At 51.7% G+C, this 27,596-nt stretch overlaps 1 protein-coding gene across 5 annotated transcripts in view; it reads left to right on the forward strand.

Annotated features, from left to right (window-relative positions):
- The window catches only part of DPP6 (dipeptidyl peptidase like 6), a 1,188,326-nt gene that overhangs the window by 1,148,215 nt on the left and 12,515 nt on the right, over positions 1-27,596 (forward strand). For all 5 annotated transcript variants that reach the window (XM_030826245.1, XM_030826246.1, XM_004090271.3 and 2 more), the window contains 5 exons: positions 215-262; positions 14,335-14,433; positions 18,926-18,995; positions 22,295-22,489; positions 27,117-27,171. In XM_030826245.1, the coding sequence (XP_030682105.1) occupies positions 215-262; positions 14,335-14,433; positions 18,926-18,995; positions 22,295-22,489; positions 27,117-27,171 (467 nt within the window). The remainder of the gene's footprint in view (positions 1-214; positions 263-14,334; positions 14,434-18,925; positions 18,996-22,294; positions 22,490-27,116; positions 27,172-27,596) is intronic.

The following is a 27,596-nucleotide window of genomic DNA, read 5'->3' on the forward strand; positions in this document are numbered from 1 at the left end:
AACAAAGGTGCAGAGGTAGGGAGCTGTGCCTTGGCCCCCCTGCCAGCCTGGCCTCTGCCATCCCATCGTTGATTACTCTTCCATGAAATCGTGTTCTCCAGGCTCCGCACATCTATCTGCGTGGCGTAAGGAAAGCTTGTTTTCTTTTCTTGTTCTCAGCTAAACTAATGGCTTCGTTTTTGTTTTCTTCCTGGGTATTCTCTACCCAACACAGGTCCTGGCGTTCCTGTGGTGATGGTGCACAACACAACAGATAAGAAAAGTAAGTGCTCTTTTTTTTCCTTAAATCTTCCTGAGACTCAGGAGAAAGGAAGCAAAACACTCTATGAGATCAGCTGGCCCACATTTTCCTACTCAGAGACAGAGGGATGAGTCATGCCCTAGCAGTTCAGAGTAGGCCATGCTGATCACCAATATCAACTAAATATGATGAAAGCCAAGCTCTGCATACCCCAGCCAGAGGGCCCCATACCCCTTCACAAGTGCTGAGCCTGGAGGGTCATTCCAGGGCTACCCAGGTCATAGCCTGACATCCTCTGAACAGCCAGCTCGAAAGGCTTTGTAGCCTGACATGAGTCCATCCCCACTGAGAACCTGCCATGGGGCACCAAGACTTGAGGGGCGCATGCAGGCTTATCTGTCTTTGTGGGTCTGGGGGTTTCATGGCATGGAGGGTCTCTGCATCCATGCTGCACAGGATGTCAGAGAAAAACTTATTCTGTCGTGTGTAAAATAGTAGGAAGGCTTTTGCAGGACTGTTGTGAAAGGGGAGGGAGATTCGGGCTCAACTTCAAATACAGCAAGATCCAGTGGGGGGTTTATAGCCAATGAGCTGAGAGAGGGGTCCATGGATGGAAAACTGCTAAGGAGAAGGCATCAATGGGAGGGCATTTTTGCTAAGCCGACCTCATAAGATCCTTGCAGAAGGCAGGACAAGGACTTACCCTCAAAGGTGGAGGATGAGGAACTTGCTCAGTTACGGAGGGTGATCAGATATCAGGGGTGGAGACTTCTTGCTAAAGCTGGGCAACGCAGGCCGAAGACAGGACAGGATCAAGGTTGAAGCCTGGTCAAGAAGAGGACTCGGAGGAGCCTCACTCAGGTTTGGTCAAGGAGATTCTTTGTGAGACTTCCCAGGGTCTCTTGAGGTGGCATGTGTTTGCTCAGAGGGACCCCACGCAGGTCGCCACGGGCACATCCATGTTTATGCGAGGGATCTATGCTGTGTGCAGTGGGAGGCAGACACGCAGCACAGCTGAGGAGCAAAGAGAACTCGCCCTCGGTCCCTCCCTTTCCAGCCCTCCCTCTGTCTAACCCAAAGCAGCCTGTGTCCTCCTTCCCCCGAATCCTTCCCGCTCCCTTCCACATTCCGGACCCCCTTCCCTGGCAGGAGGGCAAACTTCATGGCCAGGGTCCGCAGTTCCCCTAGTTCTGGGGACAGAGGTGACTCCGCGTCTCCAGTGACCATCGAGCATCAGCGGCTCCCTGATTCCTCTCTCTGTGGCGGTACTTCAAGCTCCAGGAGAACTGGAGGCGGCGGGGGTGAGGGGCATGTTGGAAAGAACTCCAAACATGTGTTTAGACACCGTGAAGTGGTTAAAGTGTTCCAAAGTGGGCAAAATAGATTTGTTTAAAGGGACAGGACTTAGCCAATAATCCCAAATAATGATGATCATCTGCCAAGCTATCAAATCATTATTAGAAATGCAAAACCAAAGCATAAGTAATAATAAAACCAGAAATAAGTTAATAGATTTTAAAGCCCCCACAAAATGCCATGAAGTGGTTGTCAGAATGGATACACAAAAGCACTCAGAATGGCCGTTGGAGGGACCCCATGCTGAGAAGAAGTGGGATGGCCTTCCTGTCCTCCTCCCCAGAGGAGGGGCTGGTTTCCCCAGCAAAGAGGTTCACCTGCTCCCAGGCCCCTTTCCAGCCTCACCTGCGAGGTTTGGGAATCTGGGCCATTTGTGCAATGGAGGCGGTATCCCCGGAAGGATGTTGGGAGCGATTGCCTGGGTCTCTCACCCCCCTACTGCATCCACCCACCCTCTGCCCACTCTAATGGGCACGAGGCTGTGAAGAGCCCTCCAGGAGGCCGCAGAGGCCGGGCTAGAACTTCCACCAAGGCCTGGGGTCGGTGGAGTCTGACAGACATACTACAGCATGACAGTGAATGTTTAAAATACCCGTGCTAGACCTCTTTAGGCGGAATTTTCCCTGAAAAGTGCAGATGTTGCATAGAGCCTCAACTGTGACATCTTTTTTTCCTTAAGCAAATGTATATTTTCATTTTGAGTATTCGCTAAAATTTAGAGTCCGTGGACACCTTTCTGATGTTTGTGAGGTTTTCCCCTTCTTAAAAATTGATGGTCTGGTAGAAATTAGATAAGGTGTCCAATGTAGCTCACAGCATTGCAGCCTCCCGGGTTAGCTGTTGCCCGATGGCTCTGTGTGATGCCGCCGCTGGGGACCCTGGAAGTGGGGACACAGGACTCTATGTACTGTTTGTGCAACTTCCTAGGAATCTATAATTATTTCAAATTTAAAAGCTTTTTCTAATCTGTGGTCTAATAAAAAACGCAAAAGCATCTTTCAGCTTTGAAAAATGTGATATGGCATATGGCTCTTCTTACAAAAGTCATTCCCTTCAGTGCTTTTTATTTCTTTGGGGGAAGCTATTGTGAATCTATTCAAATTCAAAGGTTAATATAGTCCCTACTTTTGGGAAATGGATTTTGGCTTCTAAGCCACTTCCAGCCTGGATGTGATCAGTCCTTGGGGCTCCTAAAGGCTCCCACGGGGCTGGATCAAGTCAACACAGTTTCCAAGGCTCATGTGTGAAGGAAAATGAAGCCGGCCTATATCTTAGATGTGTGTGACATCGTTGAGAAAATATTTCATTTGTTCCATTTATAAAAATAAGGTAATATATAGGTGGGCTGAGGTGCAATTCTTTGAAGAGAGTCCCAGTAAGAATTGACCAAATGTCTTCCAGCAAGTGCAACACGCAAATGTGCTCAAAGATCCAGGAAATTTTGTTAACTGCTGGGAAACAAAATAACCACTTCTTTTCCTCTGTGGGACTGGCTACTGCATTAACCAATCAATCCAATCAACACTGACAGACCATAGGCCCTAGGTTGCCATCCATATCCATCACAGAGCTGCATAAATGGGAATTTTTTAGGAAGCATTTCGCCGTTTGCAGTTGAGCTGTCACTTTGGTGACTGTGACTCCCGGAAGCAAAGAGATGGGACCCAGTTGTTTAAGAAATAAAAAGCACTGTGCACACAGGATGGGGCTGGTGTTACATGCCTGTACTCCCTTCTTCTCTGTGTGAAATTTAACAGTGAACCTGAAGGTGACACCATTGTGCTTGATCTCAGCAAAGTGCTGACTAATTGGAAACTGGACGGCGTTTAGAATTATCTTGGTCACATTTATTTTACAAGCCTATTTATCTAGCAGTGTTTGACTCTGGGTTTCCTGGAGCCTAATTCAAACTCCAGGAACACTTCACCCCGCCCTAGCCTGTTTCTGCATTTCTGGCTGTCAGTTTAGTTCAAGCTCTTTCAGGATGGTGACTTAAGCTGCCATTTTAACTTGGAAAAAAAAATGATTAAGTGTGGCTGAGTTGATTGTCGTTCCCATTCCCAGGAGGACAGTAGGGGTCCCATCTTGCTCAGTGTCTATGTTACATTCAGACTTCATGATTTGAGGGGTTCCACGTTCCTGAACGCCCGCATTTTCCCTGTGCCTGAAGTCCCTTCCTTGCACGGCCATCCCTGAGGGTTGGCACACCATAGCTGCCCGAATGGTTCGAGTCCACCTGGGAAATAAGAGTGAGTGTGGCAGGTCCTGGTAAAGTGCAAAACCCAGCCCTGAGTTCTAGCCTCCAAATGTTTGCCCTGGGAGGCGTGTGGGGTTTCTTCGGTGTGTTTACGTTTTGATATGTCTGATGTCCTCTTGCGGCGCTTCACAGCCCATCTCCAACCCAGCTGCGTCCTCCCCAAACAAAATGCACTGAGTTTTCATTTTGTCTGTCAAACTGGCGCATCCTGGGTGAGGAGGGAGTTGCCTGGTGCTTCCAGGACCCCAGTTCCAGCAGCAGCTTGTTCGTGGTGCGTTTGGACCACATCAGAGCCTCCTCGTGGCCTCTGCAGTGGATGAAGGGTCCACAGCACGTGGTTTGCGGGTGGATGTGCATCTCAGGCAGGCAACAAGGCCATTGTCAGGCCAGCACTTCACACATCAGCCTTTGGGCCTCAGATAAGCTTGAGATCAGTTGTCCTCTTTCACGATTGAAAAGGCCGCTGGAAGACTTCCAGGAGCACCACAAAGGCAAGAAGTGAGTCACCCGTCCCTGCAGATGCCTGTTTCATCCAAACACTCAGCCCACTCGTGGTTCTGCATTGTCAGGATTCTGCGAAACCCCACACCACTTGTACTTGTTCCATCTGATGGACATCCTGAACATCTCAGACGACGGTGTTCTGATCAGGGGGCCAGAGAAAGGCTGGAGGTCACAGGGAGCCGTGGTCGTAACAATAGTGGCCCCAACCAGCATTTATCAAGCGCTTGCTCCGGGCTGGGTGCTGTGGCAAATACTTTACATATTTTAACTCATTTCATCCTCACAACAGCCTGTGAGGCAGGAACTGCTATTATCCCTACTTGTCAGCTAAGGAAGCTGAGGCACAGCAGCTTAGGTGATTGGGCCACATGCACGCAGCGAGGAAGCAAAAGCGGTGGAGTTGCATCTCGGATGCAAGCAGTGAGGCTCCAACAGAGCCTGTTCCTCCAGACATATGGTCATTGCACGGCGCTGCTCAGCCGCCTGCCCTCATGCGGCCTGAAGGACAACTGCAAATCCAGAGCGACGCCCGGCCTGCACTCCCACTGAAATGAGTCTGGGCAGGCGGAAGCAGTCATACCTGCAGCTCCTTCTCAGCACCTTCTCCGCCCGTGCACCACCCCCGGGGCCCATCCGAGCCAGCTCTGGGGTAAGCGTGCGGCACAGCACCTTCTCCTGCTCTGAGAAGCCTTCCACGTCACGTCACGGGGAAGAGATGCTCCTCAGGCCCTGATGGCTCTTAAACCTGTAGGGGACCCCGTGGAATTAAGGGCTCTGCTTCCTGCAGCAGCTCAGCCTCCATGCGCAGGCTGGGGTCATACTCCATTCACTGGGAGAGCTCAGCCCTTGAACTTCACCCCGTAATGACAGCCCCTTAGCCCCTCCAGGCAGCAGCCCTTGGCTGGCCATTCATTATTCTCTTTTGAATGTAATTGTAGCAGCAGTTCTGGGCTCTGCACACAGCACCAGACCCCTTCCTTGTACCAACCCTATGAGGTTCAACAATTCATCCGAGATCCACAGCAAATTTCAGGGTGAGGCCTAGACTCTTGTCTTATCTGACTTCCAAGCAGGTGCCCTTGACTGTGGGCTGGGGGCTGATACCAGAAGTCTGACAAGGGGGGAAAGGCAGCCCCAGACCCCAACACCCAGGATCTCCTGGCCTTCACGTTGCTGCCACCTGGGAAAAGTGCTCACAGCAGCAGCCTCTGTGACCACTGAGCTGCTGGTCAAAAAATCACCTCTGGTTTAGATCAGCCCTGGTGAGGCTGTGCCAGCACTGGCATTTGCACCTCACGCCTCTAGTGAACTGAGTGCGCAAAGCAGCAGCGCTTCCAACCCGCCCTGTGGGGCTGAGCCAGGAAAGCAGGGCCCATGGCCTACAGCTGGGCAGGGCAGGGCAGGAGATCTCGGCCTACAGCTGGGCAGGGTAAGGCAGGAGGTCTTGGGGAGCCGGCTCCTGAGCTGCTGTGTGATGCCATGACTGGCAGCTGAGGTGCGGCCCACGTTCTGTTACAGCGCGTAGCCTTGGCGCTGTGCATCAGCTAGCGAGGGGGGCTCCGGAAGGCTGGGACCCGCCTTCATCATACTATCCTCTTCCAGCCCTGCTGTGAAATTTGAAATTACTGTTTCAGAATTATTTGTCCTTTCTCCTCCTCTCCCCCACTGACCCCAAAACCACCCTGGGAATATTTGACTTTTTTCCTCTTTAGAAAATCTTATCTACAAACAGAGCCTGCGGGGTGTTCACAGATGTGACTCTGAATTATTTAAAAGCTGTTTCCTTAAGAAGGTAATTATGGTTGGGACCAACCTATACTCATTTGGTGCCTGGATATTCAAACAACTTAGGTATTGGGATAAAAAACCAACAAAATCATAGTCAATACATTGCGGGCTTTAATGTAACTATGAGAGGCAGGCCCACTTAGAGACGCGGATGCCAACTCGACATGTGGGAGTCGAAATCGTGGTGTGGCTTGCAATGCAGCCCCACAGCCACGCAGAGAAGCGTGCGTGTGGCGGGGTTGAAGCTGGCTGTGCTGGCTGACAGCACCCCACGGCATCCCGCAAGCTCACGTGGGAGCTTGGGATCACTAGGCGGCCTGGTTCCCACTCCTTTATGGCATCAAAAGTTAGGTTTCTCTACCTCCTACTCTCTTCATTTGGGTTTTTATAAGAAAGCAAAACCAGCCCCTACCACCAGTCGTGCCCAGGTGGGTCCGTGAAGCAACGCCAGACGCAGTTGGCTTCCAGCCTCTGTTCTTGCACCAATGCTGCTGGGAGCACCCCTACCCCTGCCCACTTTCTCCCTGAGGGACCCCCTCCTAGACTGTCGAGGCTGTGCCCACAGCTCCCCTTCCATCAAGCACAGGGCGCCCACACATGGAGAGACGTCAGGAGCATGGCATTCCAGAGGGCCCTCATGTCACTGTCAGGCTGCACGCCGAGGAGTTTGCCCGCCATCCTGCAGGTCCCAGGAGGAGCACTGTCAGACGTTCCTCTCTAAAAGCTTCTGGTCGCTGTGCAGCGAATGGATGGAAGGACCCCATGTTGCAGATGGGAGGGCTGCTAGGGGCCATGGTGGAAAGGATGGGAGTCTGGACCAGCAGGGGGGCCTCCAATGAGGGGCTGCCTCTGCAGGCCCTGCAGAGAGAGATGCACCTGGAAAGGGGCCGAAGAGCTGCCATCTCAATCCAGTCCAGGGCGGTGTGGCACTTGCTGGGGTGGGGAAGCATCGTGCAGAATCCTACAGCCTGTGGCCCTCAAAACCTGGGTCTTGTCCAGTCCTAACAAAGAAGGAACGGCCCCGCTGCCTCCTTGGGTGCAGCAGCAGGCGACTGGGTGGGCGTCTGGAGAGCAGGTCCTCATGCCTCTCACCCTGCAGGCCAACTGGGCAGAGCCCTGGCTCAGAAACAGCGGCCAGGACACAGCAGGCAGCTGCCCCATCACAGCCGTGGAGCCACCACCAAGGCTGGGGCCGTCCAGCAAATGCACGAACCCGTTTCAGACCTAGAGATAAAAGCCAGCTCTTTCCTGCAGATCATATGGGGCAGAACCAAAAAGACTAAAAATGTCAAAAAATGAAGGAAAGTAAATGTTAAAAGAAAAAAAAAGAAAGCCTGTCATTTCGAAAGCAGCCTGGTGCCTAACTTCAGCCCTGTGTTTTCACACAGCTGCATCGGGCAAGTTTCTACCTAAGACCTACAGCTTTCAAATATTTTAAGGAGCAATTTGGTGGCCAAAGAGAGGAAGTCTCGTTATAAAGTGGACTTTATGTGAGGGGACCTTGCCAAGTCATGCCAAGACAGAGGTCACTGGGCCATCAGTCCTCAAGTAGTTTTTGCTCATTAATCCCTAAGAGAATTTTTGAAAAATCATGTTTCCCCTACACATTTTTAAGTTGTCACCTAAAGTTTTTCTCATTAATTCAAAGCTGTATAAAGTAAGTTTTTAGCATATTGTATTTTATTTTAAAATAAAATTATTACATATGATATCTATGATATCTATGTATTGTGGCAATTTGATACCTACCACCGCCCAGTTAAACATTTCTGGAACAAGTTCTTCTTAGCTTTACATCCTTCCTTTTCCTCCTCGAGCTGATATTTACATTCCATTTCTTGGCCCATCACCCCAGAATTCTGTCCTAATGTCATTTAATCTTGGAAATATTTTAAAGGTCTTTTCTTTTTAATTTCCGGTGACCATAAGGCCATAATCATTACTTGTTGGATGGAATTATTATCATAATTATCACTTGTTCACATCAAGCAATTAGGATATGTTACATACTTTGATAATTGTTGGACATAAAAAGTTCTGATTGCTCTGAAATGCATCTCTTAGTGAGCTGGGCATGGTGGCTTTTCACTCAGTTCATGAGCACACCTGACTCATTTCCAGAGAAGACTTGGTCAGAAACGTGTGCGCTCCTGGACTCTTGTCTTACCTGACTTGGTGGTCGCTTCTTTTTGTTTCTGTAGAATGTCTGAAAATGTGTTCATGTAAATAAATGGAGAGAGAGGAGTCTTGTTACAGCAGTGCCATTTTCTCTGAACTCCTGAGCTATATGCCAAAACATTGTGGCCCACCCATTCTCTGTCATTCAGGATTATTTTCAATGATCTGTTGATTTTTAGCTCGGTGAGATTCCCCTTCAGTTTTGTTAAAATCAAAGGATGACAAGCCGCCCATGTCCCTGGGGGCCCTTACCCATTACTGGGGGAGTTCTCTTACTGAAATCAGCCTCGGTGGTCCCTCATCCTTCATGTGGAGCCCACCTGTGTACAAGATGCCCCAGGGACAGACGAGGGGGCTCCAAGGCCTTCCTTGCCCTCGTGACGCCTGTGTGAGGCCATGATGAAAGGGGCATGGGAAAGGAGCAGCTCCTTGGAGCTAATCAGGCATGTCCATTCACAGCACGTTTGCCAGCAGGCTCCTATGGATGGAGAGAGCCTGGGAACTGGTCTCCTGAATCCCACCATGTGTCTGCGCTTGAAATCTTCTGGACCCACAGGGGTGCACGCGTGAGCAGCTGTCCTGGTGGGTGGAATGTTTGCAGATTTGCTGTTGGAACGTGTTAGACTTCAGTCCAGCATTTGGGTGGGCGAGCTGGCATTTGGCTAACACAGAGTGGAAAGCAAGCCACGCACGGAGCTGCACGCCCTGCAGGAGGTCTGCAGGTGCTTCTTCCTCTCTATTACCTAATGCGGGAGGAGAGCTGGGCTTCACTGCCACCCAGCAGCTCTCGGTGCCTCGAGGAGCACCTGCAGGCTGGGCAGTGTGCCAGCCACTGCACCCACTCATCTGTGGGCTGGAGGACACACACATGAGTCCCCTCGATGCACAACTCCTCTGGCATCGAACACCTGCCATGGGCCTAGCGTGATGCTAGAAGGACCAAAAATAAATGCCACCTACTGGGACCCTGCCCTCAAGTTGCTTAAAATCTGGCTGGAGGAAAAAAGATATGGCAAAAAGAACAACAGTTGCCCAAACCGTGTCAGACTGACTCTAACAACTCAACATTCGGAGTTCAGAGAAAAGAGGCTGGGTGCCGTGGCTCACACCTGTAATCCCACCAGGGTGGGAGGACCTCTTGTTCTTTGTTGACCTCCTGGGCTCAAGCAATCCTCCCACCTCAGCCCCACAAGTAGCTGGGACTACAGGCATGCATCACCATGCCTGGCTAATTCTTACATTTTTCTCTGGAGAGACCAGGTCTCCCTATGTTGCCCAGGTTGGTCTCGGACTCCTGGACTCGAGTGATCCTCCTCCCTTGGCCTCCCGAAGCACTGTGATTGCAGACGTGAGCTGCCGCACCCGAACCCTCTCCTTTGTCTTTTCTATTTTGTTCATAAAGCATGTCTCTGTTGATCACTGCATGTATATGTGGAGGGAGGGACAATATGATTTTAAGAAATGTAATATTTAGCATCTTGGCCCCAAGATTCTACAATCCTTTCATAGTATTTTTTTTTTTTTTTTTGAGATGGGGTCTTGCTCTGTCACCTCGGCTCAAGTGCAGTGGTGCGATTGCAGCTCAAGCTATCCTCCCACTGCAGCCTCGACCTCCAGGGCTCAAGCTGTCCTCCCACCTCAGCCTCCTGAGTAACTGGGACCACAGGTGTGTGCCACCATGCCTGGATTTTTTTATTTTTATATTTTGTAGAGATGGAGTTGGGATTACAGGTGTGAGCCACTGCACCCAGCAAGGGAGATCTCTTGAGTCCAGGAGTTTGAGACTAGCCTGGGCAACATAGTGAGACCCTACCTCTGCAAAAATTACAAAATTTAGCTGGGTATGGTGGTGTATGCCTGTAGTCCCAGCTGCTCAGGAGGCTAAGGTGGGAGGATTGCTTGAGCCCAGGAGTTCGAGGCTGCAGTGAGTTAGGATTTCACCACTGCACTCCAACCTGGGTGCAAGACCATCTCAAAAAACAAAAATGGAGCTCAGAGAAAAGAGATTTCCAGTTAAGGTGAGTAAGTTTAAACAGTAGTCATGCAGGCTCTGGGCCTGAATCTGGTCTTCAAATATGACTGATGGCGTAGCCCTGCGGCGAGCAGACGGCAGCCGCAAGAGCACAGGGAGGGGGTGAGGTGGGGCAGAGAGGGATCCTACTGATGGCCACAGGGGAAGGTGCACATGAGAAGTGAGCAGAAATACAGCAGGAGAGGCCTGGACTAGAAAGGCACAGAAAACCCAGGCAGGGGAAGTCAGGCCAAGGCAACAGGGAGATGCCAGAGAGACTTCTGCCTAAGCCTCCACGTGCACACACCATCCTGCAGTTTTATTTCTTGTAGAAACATGAGAAAGGGAAGGGGCTGCTCTCCTCCTCTTTTAGATCCGTTGCCTATTGGTATTCATTGGATCTGGTCACCAATTTTCCAAAATTTAGCACAGTGGCGATTCCACCAATCCCCTGAACCTGCTGGGCCACTTGGAAGCATGTCTTGCAACAGTGCACAGCTACACCACGACCTGCCCACGGGGCGCCGCGAGGGAAGCAGCCTCATGGGCAGACCTGAGTCTGTGCGGTCTCGCTGTGTCCAGATCTGATAATAGCTAATTCCACCAAATATTAGAGGGGGCTCACATTTAATTAAGGAGTGGCCATTTGTATGCTCCAGACTGGAGGTCCCCACTGCCCTGAAGTCAAAAGAAGAGTCCTTCAGGGAATATGCCAATCTTTTCTTATTTCTCTGCTGAGCTCCTGCCCTCTTTGAATGCAATTATGGGAACAAATAAAATGGCTTAACTCAAGTCCCCTGTGGGACAGTCAGCTCTCTGCTGATAAAACCAGTTGTGTGGGCAATCATTAAATGAGAAATCTAATATTTAACTAAATTTAATAGTCTGTTGCTTTGATGCTTTCCCGTGAAGGGTGGGATTTCAATAGAGAGGAATGAGGTATTCACATGCAGCCTGTGTAGTCCGTGAGCGATTAGAACCTGGTGCGTTCCCACATGAAGCCAGAACTCTCAGATCCAGAAACTGGTAACGGGGTGTTTGGTGGCCAGCCTGTGTTCCATTAGCTCTAGGCAAGCTTAACTCAGTAGGCAGCAGAACAACATTGCTCCCTGAGTTTAACCTTCTCCTTCATGATCAGCGTTTGAGATCACACACTGACGCCTGAAACATCAAATTCACATGCGTATATATGGAGACAAGAGCGTACTTTAACCAACTGTAAGAGGGTCTGTCCCCATTTTCTCTCAGTTTGAGATTTAGCCATCCAGACAGGCTCTTGACACCAGCAGACCTTCCAGCTGAAGCCCTTTCTGAGACCCAGAAGCAGAAGCTAACTGATAGCAAGCAGCCCATCTCTGTTCTCGTTGGGAGGGTCTTTCTACCTTTGCTCCTGCCAGCAGAGCAGCAAAGATCACAGGTTCTCCAAGGGTTACAGCTGAGGCGTCGAGATGACCTCATGAGATCGAGGCACTGGTCTCCTACAATAAGCTGGAATTTGGAGCATGTGGATGAATTGCCTCATAGTCTCAGAGTCGAGTGAATTAACTTAGGCACATCATTAGTCTTCTAAACATCAGAAACTTTTCCATCAACTTCTAAACACCAGAAACTTTTACATCAATTTCTAAACACCAGAAACTTTTCCATCAATTTAATGCAGTTTGTTTTGGGTCCTCGGGTCTGAGCTGTGTGGGAAACACGGGTTGATAGTCCGGCCTCAGTTTTTCCAACTCTTACCATTCAAGAGGTCTGAGCCTTGGAGACCTTTGCAGCTTCCTGAGACACTCAGGAGGACCTCTCGGTCCCGTTTAGTTTCCTGGGGCCACATGGGAACAAGGAGAAAGACTTGGGTGGAAACCCAGACTCGTTACCATCTAAAGATGCTTAATTTCCAAGATATGAATTGATTTTCCACAAACCCATCTACCCAGGGTACTCAAAACTAGTGCATTTTGTCCCTGGGATGGGACTGAACACTGATACCTTGGTGGGGGGTAGGGAGAAGGATTTGCTGCCAGGAAAATGACCAAAACTTTCATTTGGTGTTAAGTGTATCCAGAGAGCTTGACAGGTGCCTGAGATAGGGTGGTCAGGTCCCTCTTGGAGGAGGTAACGCTTGCGTTGATGGAGGAGAAGGAGCTAGCAAGGAAGATTTCAAACACAGGGCAGCACGTGCAAAGGCCCTGGGGCAGCAAAGAGCTTGGGAAATGCTGTTCTCTTCATTACCGGGCAGCACTCCCTGCTAGTCTTCCTTTCCTGTAACTGTGAATAGAACGTGAATGATATGCAGTCACTGTCACATAAACCAACTCTCACCTGAGTGTGTGCCTGGAGCATTGCATTAAAGGGCTGAGGGCATTTGGACTCAGCACCAATGAGTGCTGTCCCCCATCCATTAGGAACGTGGGCTGAGGCTGTGAAGCTGGCGCAGGGGCATGCAGGCCCCTTGGGGTGGAGTGCGCCTCCCCTAACTCGAGAGCATGACTGCGAGGGAGAGTGCGCCAACTCCGCAGCCAAGTCTTTGGGTCTCAGAGTTCAGGTCAAGTCTACTTGGACTTCCCTTAGACTTCACCACCGCAGACACCCCTTGCAGACGCAGCTGTGTTTCCTGCTGGGACACGTTTCTCGCATGCTACATGGTGTTCGGAATCTTTCCCAGTGGTGTTCTAACATCAGATTTGTTAAAACTCTACCTGTTTGAAAACTATTGTCACCATTTCTCCCCTTATTTTTTATCAAAGCTCAATATTCAAATATGTGTCCAGCAACTCGCAAGTCATTTTCATTTTATTTACTCATCACAAGCGCGGGGAGCTTCCATTTCCCTCTGTTCCTCTACAGAAGGTTGCCAGGCCTGCCGGGCAGAGTTCTTGAATAAAGCCACAGCCCCATGTTCTCCACACAAAGCCACACGTCCAGAGTCTCCTAGCGATGGGTGGTCATTTGACCTCCAGCTGCCCTGGAGAAGCGCCCACCTGCAGAGCAGCTTTTTTTTTTTTCAAGGGAGTTATATGGGAGGATGGTCGGACATCCATTCTAGCGTTGTTTGTGATCAATTTGTTTACTCTTTAAACAAATGCACAAATTGCAGCTGCTTCAAAGTGATTTGGTGAGCCAAAGGCAAAGTTCCTTGCAGAAAAATTCCCTTTCACAATGAACCACGAGTTATCCCCATGTGTAGGCTTAGTGTGAGAAGGGAGAAAGGAAGTTGGGTGGTTTTTATGACACGTCAGATGGTGAAATGATGTAGACTGGCCATTTCAGTACATGAACGGAGTGGGTTCCTCAGGGGACTTCTTTGCATCTGAAGAAATAGGTAACCAGGGCATGTCTGTGCTGTCGCGGCCTGAGGCACAAAGGTTCAGTGCATCCACACCACAGAGCAGAACTGACCTTGGTCTCCACCACGGAGGGAGGACGGCCAGTCCCACCGCAGTGTGAAGCGAGGCTCACATGACTCCACCATCCATAAATACAGTCATCGAAGTTAAAGTCTCTCCAGAGACCAGCTTATCTTCTGTTTTTGGAGACAGACCGGAATCCATTTGATTTCTGGGAACATTTAATAAAGATGATAGCCTAGTTTCTACCCACCTTTCCTTTTCTGGTTATTGTGGCCACAATTTTTGGAAAACCATTTGTCCTAACAGATGTGTAATATAGGTTTCCTTAAAACCAGCAGTCATGGGAAGAATCATACCAAAACCTGTGCGTGTGACGCCACAGAGAACAAAAACCTCTGGTGGGGGAAGGAGAAAGCCGAAGACGGTGGGGAGAATCTTTAATCCGCCCAAATTCCGGATTTGAGTCTAGGCTCTTGAGCGCATAACTTGGGCATGTTTTTTAACGCCCAGTTTCTTGGTCTGTACACTCGAAATAATAATAATCACCTCTGAGGCTGATGAAAGTAGCGGTTACGCACATGAAGAGCCACGGCCCACAGAGGTCCTCCGTGAGTGACCACTGCGTCTCAGCGTGTCCCTGTTTCCTCTCTTTCAGAAATGTTTGACCTAGAAACAAATGAACATGTCAAGAAGGCCATAAATGACCGACAGATGCCTAAAGTGGAATACAGGAACATCGAGATTGATGATTATAGTAAGTACTACGTTTTTCCCCTTTAAAAAGAAAGAAAAAAAGAAAATGTGGGCTCTGACACAGTGCAGTCATTAGCAGCAGGCGCCGTGCAAGGAAGGCTCCCCAAGCACGGGGGTGTATCTTTGCCCCTCTGCTCCTCTGGCATGGAGTGTCTTGTGTTCAGAACCAAGATGCTCACTCTGGTGACAAAACCAAAAAAAGCAGGGCACAGATCTCTCTCCCTGAGAGGCTGACAGTTGCTTCAAAGCAAGATCACAGACTCCAACGCTCTCCTTCTTTGGTGACCGTGTCAAGACACCATCCAGAAAAACCTCTTCCCTCTGGAAATGCCCTTTCTGTGCCATCTGAAGTCCTTCCTGCCTCATCAGCTGGCGGATTATGGGCTGATGAGGGGCGTCCTTGCAGCCGGGGTTTACTCAAGGAGGTTTGAGTGTTGTTACTCCCTAGGAAATGCTTCTCTCTGCCTTTCTCTGCCTGTGCCCTTCTTTCCTTGAACTGTCCCTCCAGTCATTCGGTAAGTTCTCCTGGGCACTAACTCTGTGCTAGGCATTGCTAAGCGCTGAACACCCCAGAGCATTAGCTGGACCTGGACTCACAGCTCCAGGAGGGAGGCAGAGCCTTGGAGCCTCAACTCCCACCTCTGCACAGATGGCTCCCAAGTCAACCCGGCTGGCCCTGTGTCCTAACTGCCCACCAGGTAGTTACTCTTGGAAACCCCAAGTGTAAAATGCCCACAGCGGATTTCACTGTCTTCCCCCAGAACTCTGTCCCCCTCCAGATTTCCCCACATCTATGCACAGCAGCCTTTTGGTGGTAGGTTGGTGTCGAATAACTGAGACTTCAAACCTTGAAGTTGTCTTTGAATCATTCGTGCAGACACTGTTTACCCATCACCTCTGAGGCTGTAAACCGGTTTCCCTCGTGTGCAAACTCTGACTGACTGTTAGTAACCGCAGGAGCTCTCTGTTGAAAGGGAAGGTTTCCAGAGCTCAGGGGGAAAGCGTGTTGAGGCTGATAAGTAACACTGAGCTGAAAGGGCAGAGGGGAGGAGCCACACACCTTGCGTTTGCCATCCCCAGACTGTCTCTGGAACCTCTTTGTCTGCCCTTCCCTGATACTAGACAGAGGCATGTCGCCTGGGGCCTAGCGTATTCGCTGGCAGCCCCCTTGTGCTCAGCAGCTTGGAGGAGACACAACCACCTAACAGACTCAGCTCCCAAGAGCAGGAGCCAAGGCTCACCTCATGAAACAAAAACAGGTCCCCCAAACAGTACGTGCTGCAAAGCTGCGTTGCGTAGAGCAGAAAGCAAACAGCACGAGAGTTCAGAGAAGAGCATGAGACTGTGGACGTGTGGGAATGCTCATGGAACATGGGACTTGAATATGGTCCCTGGAGTCAGCATCAGGTGGGCTCACAAGAGGAGACAGTGCAATCCAGAGACGAGGGCAACATAAGGGGTCTTAGGCAAGGGCAAGTGCAGTTCAGTGTGGCTGGGTCTGGAGGCTGCCCTGGAGTCCCAGCTTGCAGGACAGCCCAGGTGTGGGCCCCGCACAGGGACCCTCGCTCCCCCGTGCTCACCACACCCTCCCTGCAGCCCACCACAGGTCTGGGCCAAAAACTCCCGGCCCCGCCATTTGGCCATAGGAAGCTATGCTCTATCACAACTTTTCTGGACATTGCATTCACCTTTGAAAGTCAGAACATTCTGGAATTTTGATGCACTTCAGATCCGCTCCCACCCCTGCCCCCAACACACTCACATGTCCAAAGGCTCTCTCTCTTAAAATACCCTGAAGGTGACCACGCCAGGGAAGGGGACATGAAGGAAATGAGTAGGGAATGGTCTAGAAGAAAGAGAATAATTTTGTGTGTGTCTGTGTGTGAGATAGTCTCACTCTGTCCCCCAGGCTGGAGTGCAGTGGTATGATCTTGGGTTACTGCAGCCTTGACCTCCCAACCTCAAGTGATCCTCCCACCTCAGCCTCCTGAGTAGCTGGGACCACAGGCAGGCCACATGCCCAACTAATTCTTTTTTTTTTTTTTTTTTTTTTAAGTAGAGACAGGGTATCACTATGTTGCCCAAACTGGTCTTGAACTACTGGGCTCAAGCAATCCTGCCTCAGTCCCCCAAAGTGCCAGGATTACAGGTGTCAGCCATCATGCCCAGCCTAGAGGAGGAAGAAGAGAAATTCAAGAAAACCATAAACAAGGGCTGGGCATGGTGGCTTATGCCTGTATTCCCATTACTTTGGGAGGCCAAGGCAGGCAGATCACTTGAGGTCAGGAGTTCAAGACAAGCCTGGCCAACGTGGTAAAACCCCATCTCTACAAAAAATACAAAAATTAGCCAGGCGTGATGGCACGTGCCTGTAGTCCCAGTTACTTGGGAGGCTGAGGCACGAGAATCACTTGAACCTAGAAGGCAGAGGTTGCAGTGAGCCGAGATCGCGCCACTGCACTCCAGCCTTGGCAACAGAGTAAGACTCTGTCTCAAAAAACAAAAAACAAACAAACAAAAAATGGAGGCTGTGACAATCTGCTTTGGCCAAGAAATGTGTGTAATGGCCAGTCACGGTGGCTCATGCCTGTAATCCCAGCACTTTGGGAGGCTGAGGCATGCGGATCACTTGAGGTCAGGAGTTCAAGACCAGCCTGGCCAACATGGTGAAACTCTGTCTCTACTAAAAATACAAAAGGTAGCTGGGTGTGGTGGTGCACACTTGTAATCCCAGCTACTGGGGTGGCTGAGGAAGGAGAATCACTTGAACCCAGGAGGCAGAGGTTGCAGTGAGCCGAGATCGCACCACCGTACTCCAGCATGGGTGACAGAATGAGACTCCATCTCACAAAAAATAAGAAAAGAAGGAAATGTGTGTATTATCCCAGCCCAGTGGAGAGACCATTGCCCCGGCGTGTCTCTGAAGCTCCTCTGTTCTCAGCTCGAGGCTCCTCTGCAGCCTTGGCGGCCAGGCCATCACCCTGGCAAGATCCCTTTCTGAGCTCCTTAGGCCTGGCCTCCTCCTCCAGCCCACTCTACCCACTGCTGTCCCAGTAATGCTTCCCAAGCCTGCAGCACTGGTGTGTGACTGTCATCCCTTCCTCTTAGGAAATGCAGAAAAGACCTTTCGAAGCACAAAGCCAGCTTTCCCACCCTTGCCACACACTCTGTCCAGCAGGGGGTTTCCTTGAAAGGTAGATGGGTACAGATGCCAGGAGAGGATGTGGGGCGCCTGTATGAGCCTGGCATCAGGAAGACCCCCTTAGGGATCGCAGGAAATCTGAAAGATGTCAGCCCTACCGACCTGGCTTGGTTTTGTTTTTTCACTTTGTGCTACCGGAGGCTAATGCTTTTCTTTATTTTTTATGTTTTAGAAAAGTGGGACATCTTCCAGAAGGGCTCCCCCGAAATGTTTTCAGCCAGTCAGAACCCGGTTTCCAAGGTCTGCCCTTGGGCTTATCAGTGGCAGGGAGCAGCCCAGACCGTGTTTTATGGAATTTAAATGATGAAGTCCAAGGCCTGCCTCTCCGCCAGTCCCTGGGCCATTGAGCCAATTTGCAAGCCATTAACATTCAGCCCGAATCAGTCATGAGACGCCAGGTCAGAGCTGGCTGCCCAGCCAGCCGCCCAAGCCTGCAGTGTATCTGTGTAGTAATTGTATTGAAAAGCCACTAATTCCAATTTAATTGCTGTGCCTTTGGTAATCTGGGTCGTAGTTAACACCAATAAATAAATTCCAACTTGGATGGGAAGGTTTGTTGGGAGGTGGGGGGTACAGAAGAAATTGGTGAGGCAGGTTTTTGAGGTTTGGTTCCTACCCACTCTCCCTCACCCACTGGATCTCATGCTGCTGAGGACCAGCTCCAATGACCTCGGTAGCCGCGGGATCCAGTGGGCTGTACCGTCCTTCCCTGGCGTCCTCTAGCTGTGGCTGCGGCAGAGCCACAGAGCCACCCAGCACAGACCTGCCAACAGCGAGACCCACAGAGCCACCGGCTCTGCACAGAGGCACTGCCATGGGCTGGCACCCTCTCCCCTCTAGGCGGCCCCCTGTCTCCCCCCATACTCTGTCTTTTCCTCTCCCTGCCTCCCTGCTCCCAAATATCCATCCCCAGCAGCCCCGATCAGATGCTGAGAGATGCTTTGTTGCTGCAGGCAGTCTGCCTGCTCCCAGGGCACCATATTTCCCGCCTGAAACTCTGCTGCTAGCAAGTGCCCAGGCCATCGAGTCTTCTGTGCATTCAGTGCACTCCCATATGCAAGACTGAATGGAAGCTTCAGAGAAATGAAGCTTCACACAGGTTCGGTGACTTGCCCAAGGCCGTGCAGCAGGCCAGAGTCCTCAGGATGAAAACCCTGGGCCAGTCTCTGCCTGTGAGCTTCCCCTCAGGCCCCATCCAGAGCACCCTCACCCCCACAGTCACCAAGGGCATGCCTGATACCCCGTGGCCAGCGTTGCCACCTAACCCGTGCTGTGCTCTGCTTCTCCCCAGACCTGCCCATGCAGATCCTGAAGCCAGCAACCTTCACCGACACCACCCACTACCCTCTGCTCCTGGTGGTGTAAGTATCGTCACGTCTGTCTTTCCCTGGTGCTCGCTGTGGGGCTCCATGACACCCATGATAAATGAATATTGAACTCTTAAGAAAAGATAAGCAGGAGAAATGATATTGTTGCAAACTGAAAACATAAGATCGTTTAGCCCAATGTCAGGTTCTTTAGGACTCTTGGAGACACCCAGAGGTTAAAGGAAAGTGGGTGCTGTGTACCCACCGCCTCTCCCCAGGCTGCCTCAGGTTCTGTGACCATAAAGCGAGGCTGCTGGGATCATCACAGTGGCATCTTGCATGACAGGCTCACCGGAGGGAGGCACGGGACAGGTCCCAAGACACAGAGACACAAGCTGGCTGGAGCCTGGGACCCGCACCCTGAGCCCGTGGGTCTCACTCAAATTGGAGCCTGGCTGGCATTTCTGGCCACTGCCCTGCATGCCCTTTCTTCACCAGCAAAGAATTTTTTCAGCTTTCTTATGTTCATTTAGAAAGCCTCCAGTTTGAGTTTTGAGAACAACTTTTTGTGCTCTGTAAATGCCTTGAAGGTGTTGGGTCTGATTAGGGAACTCAGTGCTGGGAGCCGGCCCAGTGCCCTGTGCATAGGTTCAAATGCCGCCTGACAGCCCTGAGTCTAGGTGATGCCCACGCGCTCACACCGAACGGGAAGGCAGTGCAGAGGGGGCCACCCGGACCATTGAGCAAATGCCCCAATGCACCTCCTGGTCTGTCATTTCAAGACCATGGAGCAGGAGAAACTCCTGCATCCCTTGTAGCCTGGGAGAGCCGGCTGAAGCAGAGGCCAGCGCTGGGCTGTGCTAGGGATGCCAGTGACTCCCTGAGTAAACGCCGGCGCCTGTGGAGCTCTGATTAACCCTGGTGTCTTGCCCGGCTCCCTTCCTGAGGGCTGAGTCCCTAAATAGCAAAAAGATTCCATTATAGAAACGCCCCAGGGCACAGATTCCAATAGCTGATTCCATTTTGCAATTAACCCACTTTCCTTAATATCTGAACTGCTTTCACACTTTCCCAGCAGCCACGCATGCACACTCAGCCACATGCAGACACACGCACCCACACACAGGCACACGCACATGCACACCCACCCACATGTGCACACATGCACGCACACACATGCATCCACACACGCACATGCACACACATACACATACCCACAGGCACACACACCCATATGCACACACACATGCACACACACGCACCCACACACATGGGCACACACACATGCACAGACACCCACATGTGCACACATGCACACACACAGATGCACACACACATGCACACACACCTGCATGCATAAGCACACACACATATGCATACCCACATGCACACACACACACCCACATACACACATGCACACACATACACACACGTGTGCATACGGATCCACATGCAGCACACACGTACGCACACCCATATGCACACGTATGTGTATACACACTCACATGCACACATGCACACATCTATCCACACCCACACCCACACACAGACCCACACACCCACACACGTGCACACACCACACGCGTTTCCTGCCTCCTTTCTCTTACTAAACCAGATTTTCCCCACTTTCTCCAGGATGCTAACGACTTCCAAACCAGCTTTCTTCCCCTGTACACTGGCTTCTTCAGTGATCTTAAAGGAAATCCCCAAAAGCTTTTCCGTTTACAAGACGATTCACTTTCCCTTCAGAGGGAAAAGCGGTCGTGCCCAATGGAGACAGCTGAGCTCCGCTGAGCTCCGACGGGACTGGCCAGCAGCCCCACCCCCTGGGTGCACACTTGCTCTGGCCTTGCTAGCTTGCCTTGGAGGTTGTGTCTGTTTGTTTCTCGCTCTGACATCAAATGTGATAGCAAGGAGATCTGGAGTCCCTGAGTCCCTGCTTCAGATTAAAAAAATCCAAAAGAAAACAAACGCACAGTGGACATAGAGCGGCGCCATGACTGACCAGGACCCTAAGCATGCAGCACTCCAGCGCGCCACTCCTGGCCCGCTCCTCCCGCCCCCGCCCCCCCCCCGCCCCCCGCCCACTCCTCAGTCCTTGGCGGACAGCAGAGAGAGTGCTGGTGGCCGGAGCAGTCACCTGGCTGGATCCACTCTCAGGAGGGGCACTGCTCCCTGTTGCTGTTCCAAGGAGGCAGGCTGGACGTGGGGCTGACTTTCTCTCCTATTCATCCTTTTCCCGGAAAGAGGGAAAATCACTTAAAAACCTCCCCACACCCATGAGTATGCTGGTCAATGAGGAACAACCAGTCCTGCGTAGAAAATGGCCCTGTTCCCAGCCTGGGCAACATAGCAAGACCCCATCTCTACAGATTAACAGATTTTTCTTTTAATTAGCCAGGCATGGTGGCACATGCCTGTGGTCTCAGCTATTCGGAAGGCAATAGTGGGAGGATTGCTTGAGCCCCAGAGGTCAAGGCTGCAGTGAACCAAGATTGTGCCACTGCACTCCAGCCTGGCTGACAGAGTGAGACCCTGTCTCAAACAAAAGCAAAAAAAGAAGAAAAGAAAAGAAAGAGAGAGAAGGAAAGAAGGAGGGGAGGGAGGGGGGGAAGCAGGGAGGGAGGGAGGGAGGGAAGCGAGGGAACAGCCCTGTTTGAGGAAAAAGAAAACAGCCCTGTTTGTGGCACTGGTCGAATACCATGGTCCAAATGCCCCACCATGGATGCCCTTCAGCCAGCAGTGCCGGGCTAGCAAATGAGGAGCTGGGAGGAGAGCACAGTGGGAGCCACCAGCCCAGGTCGGAGGCCACACTGCCCAGAGCCAACGGCTCTTCGACCTCCGAGGAGAGGGAGGGAGAAAGGCCACCCATATGGCGGGTTTGCTGTTACTTCCAACTTAAGAGACAGACCACGTCTTCAAGCCAGGGATGTGGCTAGAGTCAGCGCAGCCTTGTCACTTGTGATGGGTACTGAGGGGCATCTAGAACCCAGGAAAGAGAAACCTTCTTGCCATGGAGGGAAAGTCCCCACAGGGAGAAGGTGGGAGGACTTGTATTGTTTCCCTCACCAAATAGATGCCCTTTGGTGGCCGTCCCTGACAGTGCCAGTGTGTTTAGGGATGGCCCTGGGTGCCCTAGGCTCTTGGAGGTCTCCTCTTCCTCCTCGCCTTATGGGGTGTGGATACCACCTGGCTCACCTGCCTGGGGCAGCAGAATCTGGGGTGTGGAGTTGAGCGTGTGGCAGCCAGATCATGGGTAAAATCCCTTACGGGGGTCATCTGACGTGGCGGCTGCTAGACGAGCCGCCACCCACCACGTAGCAGGCCTGCTGAGCCCGGGCCTCTCTTTCCAGGGATGGCACCCCGGGGAGCCAGAGCGTGGCTGAGAAGTTCGAGGTGAGCTGGGAGACGGTGATGGTGAGCAGCCACGGCGCGGTGGTGGTGAAGTGTGACGGCCGCGGCAGTGGCTTCCAAGGGACCAAACTCCTGCACGAAGTGAGGCGGCGGCTAGGTTTGCTGGAGGAGAAGGACCAGATGGAGGCCGTGCGGTGAGCACCCGCCCGGGAAGCAGGAGAGGCCGGGAGGGGACGGGGCTCCTCATGGGGGCAGTGCCGCAGTCACAGCGCGGGAATGCTTTTTCTCCGTGCACACATTTTGCATGCAATTTGCTCTTGCCTAAAATCTCTTGGCCATTCCAAAGCAAGTTTCAAAGGAAACTGTTAGGAATCTTCTCCAAGGGACGTTTATAACTAGTTTTCCCACTGCAGGGTAGATTGTTGAGTTGACTAAAACAAGAGGCTAGAAATCGCCAGTTGGGTCTGCTTGGCTTTTCTGCGCTGTGGTCACTGACCTGGGCCAGTGTCCATGCGTGTCTTTGCCAATTATCCCAAGGGGAGGACAGAAGAGATCACGAAGGAAGGACAGAAAAAGGGAAGGAATATGAATGGGGCTGGATCCATGGAAATGGGTCACCCTCGTTACTCAGAGCAGGACCTCCATGCACATCCAGGTGGGGCCAGAATGCCCTCCCCGGCTCTGAGGAAGGGCAGGCTTTTATTCTGTCATTCCTGTGCATCCCTATCACTGACTCAGCAAGAGCAACCGACATCACAGAAAACAAAAGGAGGCTTAGCACCAAGGGGCCGATGCTCCAAATGACTTCTTGAATCTTATTGTTGCACTGGAAATAAAAAAAGACATCAAGACACTGCACCAGGCTGCAGCTGGCCTTCAGGCTCATTTTGTAGAAGCAGTTTTCACAGTCTGATGGCACAGAGGACTGCAGCGCTTACTCTAACTTCACCCCTTAGAGACGCTGCAGGAACAACTCAGCAGACTGCGGACTCAGGTTCTGGGAATGACAAGAAGGCAGGGAGAAGCGCACCTACCAGGGACCCCCGCCGTGACCATGATCATCACCGTCATGGGCCGGGGAGCGTGAGGCTGGGCCCGGGCACATGAGGAGGGTGGAGCACAGAGCCCAGCTCAGTACACGTTTATTGACTGGAGGATGATAGGAAACCTGACATCTCTGTACCTATTATACCAGGGTGCTTTGTGCGTTTGGAAATTTTTACTCAACTGACTTTCAAAACATTTCTTCTGATTTTGAAAAAGATTGATGGCCCCTGGTATGTACTCAGTAAATGGTCTTTCAATGGAAAACAATGAGTGTGTGAATGAATGGCCCCGCTCCTCCCCCAGGGAGCTATGAGCTAGGTGATGGCAGACAAAGCAGTTGCTTCAGAACCCCGTGCTGCAGGTGGGAAATACAGAGCGGGAGAGCTCTCAGGACTCAGATACTCCGGGAAGGAGCGTCTGCCAGGATGCCTTTGCCTGGAAGTCAATGACTACAACAATACATGTGCGTGCGCACACACACACACACACACACACACATACACATACACACACACACACATACACACACATACACACACACACACATACACACACATACACACACACACATACACACACACATACACACACATACACACACATACACACATACACACACATACACACACACATACACACACACATACACACACACATACACACACACACACACACACACCTCAAATAAGGAACTATATTGGCTACGAAAGACACAGGGATGCCAGGCCTCAGGGTTGATGAATCCAGACACCAACAGAAGACCCAGGCTCTCTCCGTCTCTCCGCCCAGCCAGCCATGATGGTCTCGTCCTAAGCCGAGCCCTCAGGTCACGGGATGGCCCTCAGTAGCACCTGGCTCCATGCTTCTTCATCTACCTCCAGCAGCTTGGGGAGGGAACCACTTTTAGAAACTTCCAGAAAGGAAGGAAGTCTCCTCAGAAGCAGACAGCAAGCCTCTCCTTCCATCTCCCTGGCCCTCCCCTGCCCATTCCAGAACCTGCCACCAGTGAGACAGGTGCAGGCAGCTCCCCAGAGACCAAGTGGGTCCGCCTGACACCAGTGTGGGGCCAGTCTCTGAGCAGAGGACATGGGGTGACAAGGGAATGCTGGGGTTCAGTGTGGAAGGAGGATGGGTGGGTGGCTGCTGGGTCAGCAGCGGGCAGTGCCAGCCACAGAGGACTCCCAGGACACGGAAGCCGGCCCAGGCTGCGCTCTGGAGTGGAGTGGGCCTGGCTTCCTGGGTAGGGGCTTGAGGGCTCTCCTGGCTTCCTGGACCCCCTCCTTTGGGTCTTTTCCACTTGTGCGTGGCTTCCCCCGCCATCTCCTGCTCTTTCCTCGTCCCACCTGCTCTATCTCCTCCCAGGGAGGTTCGGAAGCCCGGGGCCTCCCCGCCATCAAGGCCAGGCCCAGCGGAAGGTCACAGCACCCTCAGGCTCCCCTTCAACACTTGGCTCTGCCTGGCATCTTCCCCAAAGAGCACAGGAATCAGAGGGCAAAGGTGTTTCACACACGCGTCGTGCCCTAAAAAGAAGGAATGGGCCCAACCATCTGTTCCAAAACAAGGCAGAGCCTGTTCTGGAAAAAGAGTCAATAATGCCAACTCCTGAACCACCGAAGCTCTAAGAATGGGAGCGCGTGGGCAACGGCAAAGCTTAGAGCCGCTGCCAAAGCACAGACTTTCTTAGGAAGCTGATGCCCGGTGGCACCAAGCCATAGAAAGCCTCCCTCAGCTCTCCCTAGGAATGAGGTCTGCATTTTCATTCATTAGAAAGAAATAGCCCAATTTGATCAGAAACCTAAAATCAGGAGGCCGATGCATTAGCCTGACTCCTCCCACTCCCACAGTTCCCCCGTCCACCGCCACCGTATCCTCACCGGAGCCCACAGGGCCAGCCTCCCACGAGCAGCTGAGATGAGCTGTGGAAGGCGGCGGGCAGCTGTGTAAACCCGGCTAGGGCCAGTGGGCTCCTGCCTCCTGGAGACGGGTTGTCTCCGGGCTTGACTTGTGATTTTCTTCACCATCTTTTCTTTTGGGTCCTGTGTGCTCGTGTGTACACACACAGACACCCTGGGCCACGTGCTAAGGAACAACAGAAATGCCTCATTGTTTTGTATTCATTTCTTCACGTAGCTAGTGGAGGAAGCCAAAATAATTATCCCCAAAATATTGAGACCTGCTAAGTGAAAGACACTGAAAATGCAGCGACTCTCTGCCTCCACCCATTTGCCAGACGCCAGGACATCCATCCTTCCTTCCTGGGGACGGCACCTGCTCACCAGCCCAGAGAGGGCCCCAGCTGTTGCCAGGGGCTCTGGGGGCAGATTGCACTGCCTTCTCACAGGTTCCCTCCTTTTAAAAGACTGGAGGCCAGGCATGGTGGCTCACGCCTGTAATCCCAGCACTTTGGGAGGCCCAGGTGGGCAGATCACCTGAGGCCAGGAGTTCAATCAAGACCAGCTGGCCAGCATGGTGAAACCCCTTCTCTATTAAAAAACACAAAAATTAGCCAGGTGTAATCCCAGCTACTCAGGAGGCTGAGGCAGGAGAATCGCTTGAACCTGGGAGGCAGAGGTTGCGGTGAGCCAAGATCACGCCACTGCACTCCAGCTGGGGCAATGAACTCCGTCTCAAAAAAACCCATAAATAAATAAAAGACTGGAGCTGCTCCCTCCTTTGCCTGGTCACTATGCTGATAGTTATGGCTCTTTGTTAAAATACTGTGTAAACAGGGCCCCTAAGCCACTGCCTTGAGAGGAGGCCCTGGAACCGAGGCCCCCGCCACGTGGAGGACACAGCGCACGCCAGGAAACCTCTTCTGGTTTTCCTCTTGTTCATCTGACTTTCATTTTCAGGACAGTGACAGTGTCTCGACCAGGAGCTCATAAGGGTTGAGAAAAGAAATCATATTTTCTCCTCTTTACTAGGAAATGTCTAAAAATATCTCTAACTCCACACTTGATATTATGGCTTGGCTTGAGGTAAAATCGAGACAGACAATAATTTCCATCTAACAAGCAACAAGCCCACAGCCTGCAGGCGTCCTGCTGCTGGTTAAGGTCCAGAAACCAGAAGGACCCCAGCCACTTGGTGGGGGAAGCAGAAGACCACAGTGCAGGGTGAGGTCCCAGCAAGGGTGAGGTCCCAGCAAGGGTGAGGTCCCAGCAAGGGTGAGGCAGGGACCCAGAGCACTGAGGCCCAGAGCACCACGCGGCTGCTGCCAAGGCTGGGCCGTAGCAGGAAGCTCATGGGAAGAATCCCTCTGTGGCCAAACAGGTACAAGACAGAGGCCTCCTCCCAGGAACTGGGAACAGAAGGCTGTGCAGGTGGGAATGGGGTCTCACTGGCTTGACTCTGAGCCCAGAAGCATAGAACCAGAGCTCCATACATCCCTGCCGACCCGTAAGGCTCGTCCCAGAGCCCACCCACGTGCTTGAAGTCGCAGGCTCTGGGTGGGGGCCCAATAGCAGCAGATGGACCCCATGCAACAGGGGGGCTCTGCGGCTGTGGATTAACAGCTTGCAGTCGAGAAGCTTCTATACCTGGAAGTGCTACAGAGTTATTGCAAGGGTGCTCTGAGTTTTTAATGTGAACACACTGACTTGGCACTAAATAAATAAAAGCCATAAATAATTATATTGGAATGCTAAGGTTGCTTTTTATTTGAAGAGGGGTTTTCATCCTTGAAATGGATGGAAAACATGGCTCTGGGCCACAGGGAGACAAAGTGCCAGCAGGATGTGCACTGAACCCTCTCTCCCCTCTTCGACCTCACAGGACGATGCTGAAGGAGCAGTACATTGACAGGACGCGCGTGGCCGTGTTCGGGAAGGTGAGTCTGCGCCACCCTGGTCTGAACGCCCCACAGTTCCAGTGTGGCCTGCACCATTACCCAGGTCTAATCCTGATTTATTGAGAACGTCTGTGATCTGCTGGTGAGCAAGTAATTATTTTTCTTAAATCAAGAGCCTGGGTGCTTAGTGATTCCAGCCGTGGGAGGTTTCATTTGATCAGCTCATTTTTCTAAGTTTCTTTTTACATTATCTGGAAGGAAAGAGAAGGGAAGCCAGTTCCCTGCAGGAGAGCTCTAATACGTTCCTAATGACTTTTCTCCCATCCGCCTGCTGTAGCTCTTGGCATGGTAGCCAGGAAAGAAGGGAAGCAGGAATCTATTTCTGGATTTCTTGATGTGGAGTAACAACGTTAATTACCACGTCTACTTAGACGGAAGCACAGGTGTGGGGAGGGTCACGCAGT

Source organism: Nomascus leucogenys, chromosome 13 (assembly GCF_006542625.1).
Source record: "Nomascus leucogenys isolate Asia chromosome 13, Asia_NLE_v1, whole genome shotgun sequence".
Lineage (NCBI taxonomy): Eukaryota > Metazoa > Chordata > Mammalia > Primates > Hylobatidae > Nomascus > Nomascus leucogenys.